The 14,849-nt window shown below is 37.3% G+C and overlaps 1 protein-coding gene across 2 annotated transcripts in view; it reads right to left on the bottom strand.

The window, feature by feature from the left end:
* Positions 1-14,849, bottom strand: part of SNTG1 (syntrophin gamma 1) — a 564,878-nt gene that overhangs the window by 154,125 nt on the left and 395,904 nt on the right. For both annotated transcript variants that reach the window (XM_023540209.1, XM_003421078.3), the window contains exons 12-13: positions 2,517-2,633; positions 928-999 (exon numbers count right to left, since the gene is read on the bottom strand). In XM_023540209.1, coding sequence (XP_023395977.1) covers positions 928-999; positions 2,517-2,633 — 189 coding nt within the window. The remainder of the gene's footprint in view (positions 1-927; positions 1,000-2,516; positions 2,634-14,849) is intronic.

Genomic DNA, 14,849 nt, shown 5'->3' on the forward strand with positions numbered 1-14,849 from the left:
AGACTTTGTGGAACCATGGAGGCTGGATGAACCCCTAAATCAATTTAGTCTGAGGTAATTTTCAGACCTTAAACCTTATCCCATGAAGTGTTCTTAAAACCAAACGATAGTTTGACTAAATTGATAAAGAATGTCTGCCTTGGGCATTGTGTCCTTTTAAGAACTATATATGAGGTCAAATTGACAACAACTCAAAAAAGTAGATAGAAAACTTAAGGAGTTTATGTTTAAAACACAATGAGTTTATGTGAATGGGGGAGGAACAACTCAGAAAAGAGGGTGATAATGGTTACCAACTTAAATGTAATACATGTCAATGAATTGTACATGTAGAAGTTGTTGAATTAGTCTATGTTCTGCTGTGTATATTCTCAATAAGAACAAAAAATAACCTATGGAACAAAAAATGGTTATAATGGCAATTTTTGTTAATTTTTTTAAAAAATAATTTTTGGGAAATATCTTTTCTAGAAAAAGGGAAAAACCCTGTGTATATCACTGCAATTTGACTTATAACAATTTTGTGCTCTTTTGCACACTTGAAGAGATGGTTAACCTCAATATAAAAAGTTTACTTCTATCTGCATTTACCTTTATATTTTCTAATTTCAGGATTTATCCAATTATTTCCCTACTTTAATCAGCAAAACAAACAAACCAAAACTATGGTAACAATTACGGCTTAAATTCAGACTAATTTCAATTAGACTTTCTACTTCTTCTTCTATGGAGCCCCACCAAGGTTCTGCTCGTCCCCCTCCTGCAGGACTGTAGAATCTGCCTAAGAGCTATCCAAGACGCTATGAGGTATGGAACATTCTATGCATTCTGCTTGTCTTTTCCCATTTTTACAAGCTACCTAAAATGCCCAGAACTACTGCTTGCTGAGAAGACATCCTTAAAACAATTACTACTTATTGACCATACCTTGAGAATCTTGCACATAATCTCATAAACCGAAAATATTTTCTCAGCTCGAGTCCAGTCCCAGATGGTCACCTTTAAAGATGAGAAAATAATGGTATTAATTTTAGACAAATAGCCCATATTTTCCTCTTCATTTTATTTGCTTAATATGGTACATAATAAGTGAAATATTCATAGGAGTATCTATTTAGTCTCTCAATTGTGAAATTATTCTCAAAATATCCATGTATAATGTTTCGATTTCCCTCTGTTCTAAGCCATATCACTGTTTCAAGTCTTCCAGCAAAACTTTAAATTGTATACCCAATGTCTCTCAGTATTTTAAATAAAGGGTATATTTTCTACATATAATATTAAGCATTTATATTCTACACAGGTAATTTTTTTTCTGTTTACCACCAGGTACACATAGACAAGAGCACTAGATAGCAACACTGGCTTTATTTTTTTAAGAAAACAGGTAATTTATATTAAGAGTTTGTTCATTTAGGAAGTATAAAAGCAGCAAGTATAGTAGGAAAGCACCAAGAAGTCATTTCATGTATTTACGTTTGCAACATATATCTCTCTGTCTACTCCTATGAAATTATTCACAGTAGGAACAGATTAAAATATTATTTTTCTGCTTCTCTGGTTCTTTGAACTTTTTGTAGACACAGACATTCAAAATAGCACTAAGCCAGGCTTGATATTTCCTAGACTCTGTGAATGATTCGACATGCAGAGTGAGAAGTCTGGCATTTTATATTTATACTAAATAAATATTCTTGAGAGCCTAATGTTGGGCAAGGTACATGCTTCCAAAAGCAAGACCTTAGGTGAGGTAAGTACCCATATATATTTACTGAAAAGTCCAGTGGCTAGAATATAGACTATAAGAGATCATTGGAAATATTATTGATTTGATTTAGAAATACTGGTTATACACAGATAAGCATATTTTAAGTGTCATAATAATACATACCAGGATATATTTTTGATTTTTGCAGAGGAAAATTCTTAATCTAAACTTTTAACTGACAGAAGTTTGGCTAAGGTTGGAAAGGACTCAACACTAACACAGGGCACAATGCTAATTATTATTTGCTAATAATAAATTAAATATATAAGATGTAGTGATTATTATCAGTAACTAAAAGTGTCAAATATTTAAAATTCTCTTCAAATTTCTTTTGAGGACAACAGACTGATAAACATATTATCATCTATAGTAAATCTTCAGAATTGGTTAGTCTACTTCGTCTTCTCTTTAAATAATCATTTCCCTAATATTTATTAACTTATTAACAAAATAAGGTGATATGTTTACAAACACTTCCTAAAATCTATTTTCCAAAGTCTGCATATGACTTTTAACAATATTATAATTTGGTCCATTATTTTCCAGACACATTATCTAAAGCAATTGTTTATGGTCAGGTCATATTTTTAGAATGATATTTTTAGGAATATTTTGACTATTTTCTATTTTTTTTTCCTGTATATGACGTTCAGAATACTTTGGTAATATGCTACTAATTATTGTTTAGTGGATGTCAAGCTGTCATGTCAACATGAGACAAGAAGTAAGGTTGGATATAAATGCTTACTGGAGGTGCCAAAAACTTGTAAAGACTTGAGCCTCTCAGGGCGAGAAACGTTGGAGAATACATCCTGTCCTGAAGGGGGTCCTGCTCCCGTGCTTCACACCAGCCCATGTAGACTATCTACAAGGAAATTGAAAATCATTAACTGTCACAACATTCTCACTTTAAACGTCTTATGTGCACTATGAACAGTTCATTTTATTTTAATCTCATAGAAAAATATCAAGTGAATTAAAGTAAAAAATTATATTAAACCAGATCTGTATTCAAAAAGTGAATGCGAACCCCTCATTAAAGGTGATAGTATGAATCATGAGTATTTGCCACGTGTTTATTTATGTGATCCAACCTGACATGAATGACATTCCCCACTCTACCATTTCCTACTTTAAAAATATTCCTTTTAAAGGATTCGTTGATTCACCCTGCCAATTTCCTGATTGGTGATATTTTATTATATTGGAACACGTTCCCAGGACAGAATCTTTAAGTGGATAAAAGAGATAGGTCAAAAATGAATATCTTGATGGCGGGGCCAAGATGGCGGACTAGGTAGACGCTACCTCGCATCCCTCTTGCAACAAAGACTTGGAAAAACAAGTGAATCGATCATGTACATAACAATCTACGAACCCTGAACAACAAACACAGATTTAGAGGTGGAAAATGAACAAATACGGGGAAGCAGCGATTGTTTTCAGAGCCTGGAGCCAGCGTCCCAGTCAGGTAACCTTTGGCGCTCAATTCAGGGCAGAGCCCAGGGGAGCTGACGGCGCAAACAAGGGGCCCAGCCCTACCCCCCTGAACTCACCCCGGGAGGGGGCCCAGCTGGTTCACGCGGGTGGCGTGGCAATACAGCCAGTGGGAGAAGTCCCCGGGAGGCAGTGACTGGTCTTGGAGCTGGGAGAGCAGCGTCCCAGCCGGGGAACCATGCTGCCGGGATTTTGACTGGGCGCTGTCACGGCACAATCACAGGGAGCTGCTCCACTCCCCTGAACTAACCCCAGGAGGGGGCCCAGCCGGTTCTCGGGGGCGGCACGGCCAAGTGGCTGGCGGGACGAGAAGTCCCCAGGAGGCAGCGACTGATTTTGGAGCCGGGAGTAAAGCGTCCCAGCAGGGGAACCTTGATGCTAGGATTTGGACCGGCAGCGTGTGGCTTCAAAGGCCAGATCCCCGGGGACAATCTCCACACAGCCAGCACACATAGGCGACATGTCCCGCAAGAATCTCAGATATAATAGTCATTCCAAGCAAGACAAGCAACTCTGGCTATATTCTGAGGTGCTACTCTCCTATCTCGCTGATCCCTCCTCCATCCTCCCCAGGCGACTTCATTAACATTGGAATTGCCTGAGCCAGAGGGAGAACAGCTCCGGCTCCGCGGCGGCTTTGCTTTCCCCCCTTTTTCTTATTTTGGTCTTTTCCTAACCCACTCTTTTGGCCTGAGAGAAGGAACAACAACAACAACAAAAAAAAAAAAAACAGGGACCAAAAATCCACCCCTAATTGGACTAAAAACACAGAACCAGCTACAGCCAAGCGTATATGATCCAAATCTCAGACTTTCATCCTTACAAGGAACAAGGTGGCGGTTATAATCCAAAGGCAATTCTGATAGAGATCTGACTGCATTTTTTTTTAGCGGATTTTCTGGAAAAACTAGTTTCCCAGTGATGGCTCGGAGACAGCAGTCCATATCAAACCACATAAAGAAGCAGACCATGACAGCTTCTACAACCCCCCAAACAAAAGAATCAAAATCTTTCCCAAATGAAGATACGATCCTGGAATTATCAGATACAGAATATAAAAAACTAATTTACAGAATGCTTCAAGACATCACAAACGAAATAAGGCAAACTGCAGAAAAAGCCAAGGAACACACTGATAAAACTGTTGAAGAACTCAAAAAGATTATTCAAGAACATAGTGGAAAAATTAATAGTTGCAAGAATCCATAGAGAGACAACATGTAGAAATCCAAAAGATTAACAATAAAATTACAGACATAGACAATGCAATAGGAAGTCAGAGGAGCAGACTCGAGCAGTTAGAATGCAGAATGGGACATCTGGAAGACCAGGGAATTAACACCAACATAGCTGAAAAAAAATCAGATAAAAGAATTAAAAAAAATGAAGAAACCCTAAGAATCATGTGGGACTCTATCAAGAAGGATAACTTGCGTGTGATTGGAGTCCCAGAACAGGGAGGGAGGACAGAAAACACAGAGAAAATAGTTGAAGAACTCCTGACAGAAAACTTCCCAGACATCATGAAAGACGAAAGGATATCTATACAAGATGCTCATCGAACCCCATTTAAGATTGATCCAAAAACAAAAACACCAAGACATATTATCATCAAACTCGCCAAAACCAAAGATAAACAGAAAATTTCAAAAGCAGCCAGGGAGAAAAGAAAGGTTTCCTTCAAGGGAGAATCAATAAGAATAAGCTCAGACTACTCAGCAGAAACCATGCAGGCAAGAAGGGAATGGGATGACACCTACAGAGCACTGAAGGAGAAGAACTGCCAGCCAAGGATCATATATCCAGCAAAACTCTCTCTGAAATATGAAGGCGAAATTAAGATATTTACAGATAAACACAAGTTTAGAGAATTTGCAAAAACCAAACCAAAGCTACAAGAAATACTAAAGGACATTGGTCAGAAAACCAATAATATCAGATACCAGCACAACACAAGGTCACAAAACAGAACATCCTGATATCAACTCAAATAGGGAAATCACAAAAACAAATTAAGATTAATAAAAAAAAAATACTCATAACAGGGAATCACGGAAGTCAATATGTAAAAGATCACAGTAATCAAAAATAGGGACGAAACACAGGAGGCGTAGAAGTGCCATATGGAGAGTGATACAAGGCGATATAGAACAATACAAGTTAGGTTTTTACTTAGAAAAATAGGGGTAAATAATAAGGTAACCACAAAGAGGTATAACAACTACATAACTCAATATAAAAGCCAAGAAAAACGTAACGACTCAACAAACACAAAGTCAAACACTACGAAAATGAGAATCTCACAATTTACTAAGAAAAACGTCTCAGCACAAAAAGTAAGTGGAAAAATGAAATTGTCAACAACACACATAAAAAGGCATCAAAATGACAACACTAAACACTTATTTATCTATAATTACGCTCAATGTAAATGGACTAAATGCACCAATAAAGAGACAGAGAGTCTCGGACTGGATAAAGAAACACGATCCGTCTATATGCTGCCTACAAGAGACACACCTTAGACTTAGAGACACAAACAAACTAAAACTCAAAGGATGGAAAAAATATATCAAGCAAACAATAAGCAAAAAAGAAGAGGAGTAGCAATGTTAATTTCTGACAAAATAGACTTTAGGCTTAAATCCACCACAAAGGATAAAGAATGACACTACATAATGATAAAAGGGACAATTGATCAGGAAGACATAACCATATTAAATATTTATGCACCCAATGACAGGGCTGCAAGATACATAAATCAAATTTTAACAGAATTGAAAAGTGAGCTAGACAGCTCCACAATTATACTAGGAGACTTCAACACACCACTTTCGGAGAAGGACAGGACATCCAGTAAGAAGCTCAATAGAGACACGGAAGACCTACTTACAACAATCAACCAACTTGACCTCATTGACTTATACAGAACTCTTCACCCAACTGCTGCAAAGTATACTTTTTTTTCTAGCGCACATGGAACATTCTCTACAATAGACCACATATTAGGTCATAAAACAAACCTTTGCAGAGTCCAAAACATCGAAATATTACAAAGCATCTTCTCAGACCACAAGGCAATAAAACTAGAGATCAATAACAGAAAAACTGGGGAAAAGAAATCAAATACTTGGAAAATGAACAACACCCTTCTGAAAAAAGACTGGGTTATAGAAGACATCAAGGAGGGAATAAGGAAATTCATAGAATGCAAAGAGAATGAAAATACTTCCTGTCAAAACCTCTGGACACAACAAAAGCAGTGCTCAGAGGCCAATTTATATCGATAAATGCACACATACAAAAAGAAGAAAGAGCCAAAATCAGAGAACTGTCCCTACACCTTGAACAAAAAGAAAGTGAGCAACAAAAGAATCCATCAGGCACCAGAAGAAAACAAATAATAAAAATTAGAGCTGAACTAAATGAATTAAAAAAAAAAAAAAAAACAGAAAAACAATTGAAAGAATTAACAAAGCCAAAAGCTGGTTCTTTGAAAAAATTAACAAAATTGATAAACCATTGGCTAGACTGACTAAAGAAATACAGGAAAGGAAACAAATAACCCAAATAAGAAACATGAAGGGCCACATCACAACAGACCCAACTGAAATTAAAAGAATCATATCAGATTACTACGAAAAATTGTTCTCTAACAAATTTGCAAACCTAGAAGAAATGGATGAATTCCTGGAAAAAGACTACCTACCTAAACTAACACATTCAGAAGTAGAACAACTAAATAGACCCATAACAAAAAAAGAGATTGAAACGGTAATCAAAAAACTTCCAAAAAAAAAAAAGCCCTGGCCCGGACGGCTTCACTGCAGAGTTCTACCAAACTTTCAGAGAAGAGTTAACACCACTACTACTGAAGGTATTTCAAAGCATAGAAAATGACGGAATACTACCCAACTCATTCTATGAACCCACCATCTCCCTGATACCAAAACCAGGTAAAGACATCATAAAAAAGAAACTTACAGACATATATCCCTCATGAACATAGATGCAAAAATCCTCAACAAAATTCTAGCCAATAGAATTCAACAACATATCAAAAAAATAATTCACCACGATCGAGTGGGATTTATACCAGGTATGCAAGGCTGGTTTAATATCAGAAAAACCATTAATGTAATCCATCACATAAATAAAACAAAAGACAAAAACCACATGATCTTATCAATTGATGCAGAAAAGGCATTTGACAAAGTCCAACACCCATTTATGGTAAAAACTCTCACCAAAATAGGAACTGAAGGAAAATTCCTCAACATAATAAAGGGCATCTATGCAAAGCCAACAGCCAACATCACTCTAAATGGAGAGAACCTGAAAGCATTTGCCTTGAGAACGGGAACCAGACAAGGGTGCCCTTTATCACCGCTCTTATTCAATATCGTGCTAGAAGTCCTAGCCAGGGCAATTAGGCTAGACAAAGAAATAAAAGGCATCTGGATTGGCAAGGAGGAAGTAAAATTATCTCTATTTGCAGATGACATGATCTTATACATGGAAAACCCTAAGGAATCCTCCAGAAAACTACTGAAACTAACAGAAGAGTTTGGCAGAGTCTCAGGTTATAAAATAAACATACAAAAATCACTTGGGTTCCTCTACAACAACAAAAAGAACACCGAAGAGGAAATAACCAAATCAATACCATTCACAGTAGCCCCCAAGAAGATAAAATACTCAGGAATAAATCTTACCAAGGATGTAAAAGAACTATACAAAGAAACCTACAAAGCTCTACTACAAGAAATTCAAAAGGACATACTTAAGTGGAAAAACATACCTTGCTCATGGATAGGAAGACTTAACATAGTAAAAATGTCTATTCTACCAAAAGCCATCTATACATATAACGCACTTCCGATCCAAATTCCAATGTCATTTTTTAAGGTGATAGAGAAACAAATCACCAATTTCCTATGGAAGGGAATAAAGCCTCGGATAAGCAAAGCATTACTGAAAAAGAAGAAGAAAGTGGGAGGCCTCACTCTACCTGATTTCAGAAGCTATTATACAGCCACAGTAGTCAAAACAGCCTGGTACTGGTACAACAACAGACACATAGACCAATGCAACAGAATTGAGAATCCAGATATAAATCCATCCACTTATGAGCAGCTGATATTTGACAAAGGACCAGTGTCAGTAAATTGGGGAAAAGATAGTCTTTTTAACAAATGGTGCTGGCATAACTGGATATCCATTTCCAAAGGAATGAAACAGGACCCATACCTCACACCATGCACAAAAACTAACTCCAAGTGGATCAAAGACCTAAACATAAAGACTAAAACGATAAAGATCATGGAAGAAAAAATAGGGACAACACTAGGAGCCCTAATACAAGGCATAAACAGAATACAAAACATTACCAAAAATGATGAAGAGAAGCCCGATAACTGGGAGCTCCTAAAAATCAAACACCTATGCTCATCTAAAGACTTCACCAAAAGAGTAAAAAGACCACCTACAGACTGGCAAAGAATATTCAGGTATGACATCTCCGACCAGCGCCTGATCTCTAAAATCTACATGATTCTGTCAAAACTCAACCACAAAAAGACAAACAACCCAATCAAGAAGTGGGCAAAGGATATGAACACACACTTCACTAAGGAAGATATTCAGGCAGCTAACAGATACATGAGAAAATGCTCTCAATCATTAGCCATTAGAGAAATGCAAATTAAAAATACGATGAGATTCCATCTCTTTCCAACAAGGCTGGCATTAATCCAAAAAACACAAAATAATAAATGTTGGAGACGCTGCGGAGAGATTGGAACTCTTATACACTGCTGGTGGGAATGTAAAATGGTACAACCACTTTGGAAATCTATCTGGAGTTATCTTAAAAAGTTGGAAATAGAACTACCATACAACCCAGAAATCCCACTCCTCGGAATATACCCTAGAGAAACAAGAGCCTTCACACAAACAGATATATGCACACCCATGTTTATTGCAGCTCTGTTTACAATAGCAAAAAGCTGGAAGCAACCAAGGTGTCCATCAACGGATGAATGCGTAAATAAATTGTGGTATATTCACACAATGGAATACTACGCATCGATAAAGAACAGTGACGAATCTGTGAAACATTTCATTACATGGAGGAACCTGGAAGGCATTATGCTGAGCGAAGTTAGTCAGAGGCAAAAGGACAAGTTTTGTATAAGACCACTATTATAAGATCTTGAGAAATAGTATAAACTGAGAAGAACACATACTTTTGTGGTTATGAGGGGGAGAGGGAGGGAGGGAGAGGGTTTTTTATTGATTAATTAGTAGATAAGAACTGCTTTAGGTGAAGGGAAGGACAACACTCAATACATGGAAGTTCAGCTCAATTGGACTGGACCAAAGGCAAAGAAGTTTCAGGGATAAAATGAATGCTTCAAAGGTCAGTGGAGCAAGGGCGGGGGTTTGGAGACCACGGTTTAAGGGGACTTCTAAGTCAATTGGCAAAATAATTCTATTATGAATACATTCTGCATCCCACTTTGAAATGTGGCGTCTGGGGTCTTAAATGCTAATAAGCGGCCATCTAAGATGCATCAATTGGTCTCAACCCACCTGGATCAAAGGGGAATGAAGAACTCCAAGGTCACATGACAACTAAGAGCCCAAGAGACAGAAAGGGCCCCATGAACCAGAGACCTACATCATCCTGAGACCAGAAGAACTAGTTGGTGCCCGGCCACAATCGATGACTGCCCTGACAGGGAGCACAACAGAGAACCCCTGAGGGAGCAGGAAAGCAGTGGGTTGCAGACCCCAAATTCTCATAAAAAGACCATACTTAATGGTCTGACTGAGACTAGAGGAATTCCGGCGGCCATGGTCCCCAAATCTTCTGTTGGCACAGGACGGGAACCATCCCCGAAGACAATTCATCAGACATGAAAGGGACTGGACAGTGGGTGGGAGAGAGATGCTGATGAAGAGTGAGCTAATAATATCAGGTAGACACTTGAGACTGTGTTGGCATCTCCTGTCTGGAGGGCGGATGGGAGGATAGAGAGAGTGGGAAGCTGGCAAAATTGTCACGAAAGGAGAGACTGGCAGGGCTGACTCATTAGGGGGAGAGCAAGTGGGAGAAGGGAGTAAGATGTATGTAAACTTACATGTGACAGACTGACTTGATTTGTAAACGTTCACTTGAAGCTCAATGAAAGTTAATAAAAAAAAATGAATATCTTGTGTGATTAACATCAGTAGACAAACCACACCTGCTTATGCCTTTCAAAGTAGGATTTTAACCTCCTCCTTTTAGAAACTGGTCTCAGATGAGTATAGATTATGCTAGAGTTATTCATATACAGAATGGCAGTGACACCAACTCTTTTGCTTCTAGCTTTTAAATATAGGTGGATCAATTTCCAAAAGAAAACTCATGTGAGGTAAGCCACTCCTCTCTTACAGTCATTTCATTAGTGTAAGCCTCAATCATACACACAAGCATTCATCACATAATCATTGCATTCCTCACAGTGTATGCATGAGGCATTTAATATATCCCTCAACACAACTGTATGTGGTAGAAGTATGTGGGAGGAGTAAATGTGCCCTATCAAGACATTTACTTAGGTTTTATGGTTCCTGATCCTTGACTCACTTTTTTGTTATATGACTCGCCTTGACCAATGGAATATTAACGGGCATGACAGAGCAGAGTTGTGGTTGGAATCTTGTACTTCTGACCTTGTCATTAGAAGAACACATCCAAGGTAGCCCCTATTCTCAGAAAATGAGGAATATGTAAAGCAGATTTAAGCCCAACTTACTGCCTTGAACCAAATCCAGCCATGCCTAGCTTAGATTAGCCAAAAAGCCAGTTAATTTGCAGAAAGAAATATGTTTTATTGTTGCCTTCCCATGACTCGCAGGATGGTTTGTTATGCAGCATAACTGTGATAATACCTGACTAATAAGAATGCAAGTGACAGTACCAGAATTTGAAATAACATGTCTGATCTCAGATCCTATATTTTCCACTGTATTACATTGCCTCTTCAAAATAATTGAAATTGTCCATTATCTAATTATATCCATATAAGTCTTACAATAAACTTCTGATACATAAACACCCTGCTGTAACAAATTAAGAATCCGTTATTTAAATAAATTAGCTTACAGAATGAGCAAAACTTGGTATATATTACAATTAGAATATGAACCAGGGTCTCTTGCCCTTTTAATTATATTATGTATTCTTGAATATCTTAGGTTACTAATATATGGTTTGACATTTACAGTACTTGAGAACTATTCATATAAATTTCATTTGGTTCATAATATTATAATAAGAACCAGCTATGAGAACTGATTTTGTGTTGTTTATATGAAAGGTAGATGTTTAAACAGAGAATATCTTCATTTTAAAAGAATAAATGAAAATTACTAGCTAGTCATCCCATGGGGGGGGAGGAGATTGAGTTAGCTGTAAAAGTCTTTATAATGTGTCAGAATAATTAATATTTAAGCTAGTAGGGTATAATTAGTTTCCATTTGGAGTAATTGTGTATTAGGAAGTTGAGACAACACATCAACTGAAGTCTACCTGGAAATCTGGCCAATGTATTTTTAAAAATTTGTTTAAAGTATTACATATTTAACAAAGTGTTGAATGATTTCCAGGCAAAATATATCATTATATGGAAATCAAGAGAAACAAATACAGATTTGAGACCAAGTTTTATCATAAAGGCATTTCCTAATCCAAAAATGGCAAATGAGAGGCTGAGCTGTTTCTGACAGTCTCACAGGTTTAGGAGACAATGTTAAAATCCAGGACGTTGACAGTATGGAGGACTTAGGAAACAGGGTCTCCTTGTATCTAGTATCACAAACGATGGCATCTTAAAAACAAGGCTGAGACAGAAGTCATAGAGCCCTTGCAAGGACCGGAGCCTAGATTTGAGTCATGTGGATAGACCCAAAAACGCCAACCTTAAAATGTTTTTTGATTATCATAATTTACAGTTCTCCCAGACTCCTAGCTAAAAACCATGGGGATTCCTCACTAAAGAATATGAAACCCTTCATAGGAAGACAGTATCATACTGTCCAAAATTATTTTCATAAAAATCCTTTCAAATACAATATGTAGAACACAATCATGACTAAACATTAAGCACGTGGGGAGAAAGCACGTGCAATAAATAATAGATTACAGAAGCCAACATGCGGGCAATTCCAGATAGTGGAATTGTCTGATACAGACATTAAATTATGTGTTCTATGTGCAAAAAGATAACATAAAAGCTTGAAACATTCATCAAATAAAATGAAGCTCTAGAAGTTACCTAACAAATTAAAAAAGGTACCAAATATAAGTTAAAGACATATATATTTTATTTAAAAAAACACAGTAGTTGAATTAAACAACAGATTAGAAGCAGCTGAAGAATTAGTGAAACGAAAGACGGGTTAGTAGAAAACATTTATAATGATGACTAGAGAGACAAAGATTTGGGAAAAACATAGATGAGAATCTGAGACAAAGAGTTATAATAAGAAAGTATAAAACATTTTTGAGTCCCAAGGAAAGAGAAGAGAGGAAACAAGCAGAACAAATATTTGGAAAGAGAACGGCTAAGGATTTTTGCAAATAGATAAAAAGCAGTTAATCTACAGATTCAAAAGGCAAACAAAACAAAAGATAAATATATACGTAAAAAAAAAAAAAATTACACCTAGGCATTTTATCATGAATCTTTAGAAAACCAAAGAAACAAACAAACATATAAAATGTGGCCAGGATGCAGGAAATATAAACATTGTCTTCAGAGAAGGAGCGATTAGATTGATAAATGACTTCTCAAAGGAAACAATGAAAATCAGAATATTATGGAATGTTGACTTAAGTGTATAAAAATAAAATAATAACCAAACTAGAATTCTTGCCTGAAAAAGATAATCTTTTTTAAAATTAATTTTTATTGTGCTTTGAGTCAAGTCAAATCAAGTCAGTCTCTCCCCCTAATGAGACAGCACGCTCCTTCCCTCCACTTTTCCTCCTCATGTCCATTCGGGCAACTTCTGGCCCCCTCTGCCCTCTCATCTCCCCTCCTCCCCGCGACTGGAGACAGGAGATGCCAACATAGTCTCATGTGTCTTCTTGATCCAAGAAGCTTGATCTTCACCAGTATCATTTTCCCTCCCATATTCCAGTCCAATCCCTATCTGAAGAGTTGGCTTTGGGGATGGTTCCTGTCTTGGGCTAATAGAAAGTCTGGGGACCATGGCCTCGGGGGTCCTTCTAGTTGCAGTCTAACCATTAAGTCTGGCCTTTTTACGAGAATTTGAGGTTTGCATCCCACTGCTCTCCTGCTCCCTCAGGGGTTCTCTGTTGTGTTCCCTGTCAGGGAGTCATGGGTTGTGGCCGGGTACCATCTAGTTCTTCTGGTCTCAGGATGATGTAGTCTCTGGTTTATGTGTCCCTTTCTGACTCTTAGGCTCATAATTACCTTGTGTCTTTGGTGCTTTTCAATCTTCCTTGCTCCAGGTGGGTTGAGACCAATAGATGCATCTTAGGTGGCCGCTTGCTTGCTAAGAGCCCAGATGCCACTCTCCAAAGTGGGATGCAAAACGTTTTCTTAATAGATTTTATTATGCCAGTTGACTTAGATGTCCCTTGAAACTCTGGTCCCTAAAGCCCCGCCCCTGCTAGGCTGGCCTTCAAAGTGTTCATTTTATTCAGGAAACTTTTTGCTTTTGGTTTAGTCCAGTTATGCTGGCCTCTCCTGTATTATGTGTTGTCTTTCCCTACGCCTAAAATAAAGCTTATATACTATCTAATTAGTGAAAAACCCTTTCCCTCATTTCCTCCCTCCCCCCTCTATTAACATCAAAGAACATTTTGTTCTCTGTTTAAACTATTTCTTAAGTTCTTATAATAGTGGTCTTATACAATATTTGTCCTTTTGCAACTAATTTCACTCAGCATAATGTCTTCCAGATTTCTCCATGTTATGAAATGTTTCATGGATTCCTCATTGTTCTTATTTGATGCATAGTATTCCACTTTGTGAATACACCATAATTTATCCATTCATCCATTGATGGGCACTTTAGTTGCTTATAACTTTTTGCTATTGTAAACAGTGCTGCAATGAACATGGGTGTGCATATATCTGTTTGTGCAAAGGGTCTTATTTCTCTAGGATATATTTCAAGGAGTGGGATTTCTGGATCGTATGATAATTCTGTTTTCTAGTTTTTTAAGGAAGAGCCAAATCGATTTCCAAAGTTTTTGTACCATTTCACATTTCCACCAGCAGTGTATAAGTGTTCCACTCTCTCCACAACCTCTCCAACAGTTATTATTTTGGTTTTTTTGGATTAATGCCAGCCTTGTAGGAGTGAGATGGAATCTCACTGTAGTTTTGATTTGCATTTCTCTAATGGGTAATGATAGCGAGCACTTCCTCGTGTATCTGTTAGCAGCCTAAATGTCTTCTTTACTGAAGTGCCTGTTCATATACTTTGCCCATTTTTTAACTGGGTTATTTGTCTTTTTGTGGTTCGGTTTTTGCAGGATCATATAGATTTTAGAGATCAG

The sequence above is a fragment of the Loxodonta africana genome, chromosome 14, assembly GCF_030014295.1.
Source record: "Loxodonta africana isolate mLoxAfr1 chromosome 14, mLoxAfr1.hap2, whole genome shotgun sequence".
NCBI classification, from domain to species: Eukaryota; Metazoa; Chordata; class Mammalia; order Proboscidea; family Elephantidae; genus Loxodonta; species Loxodonta africana.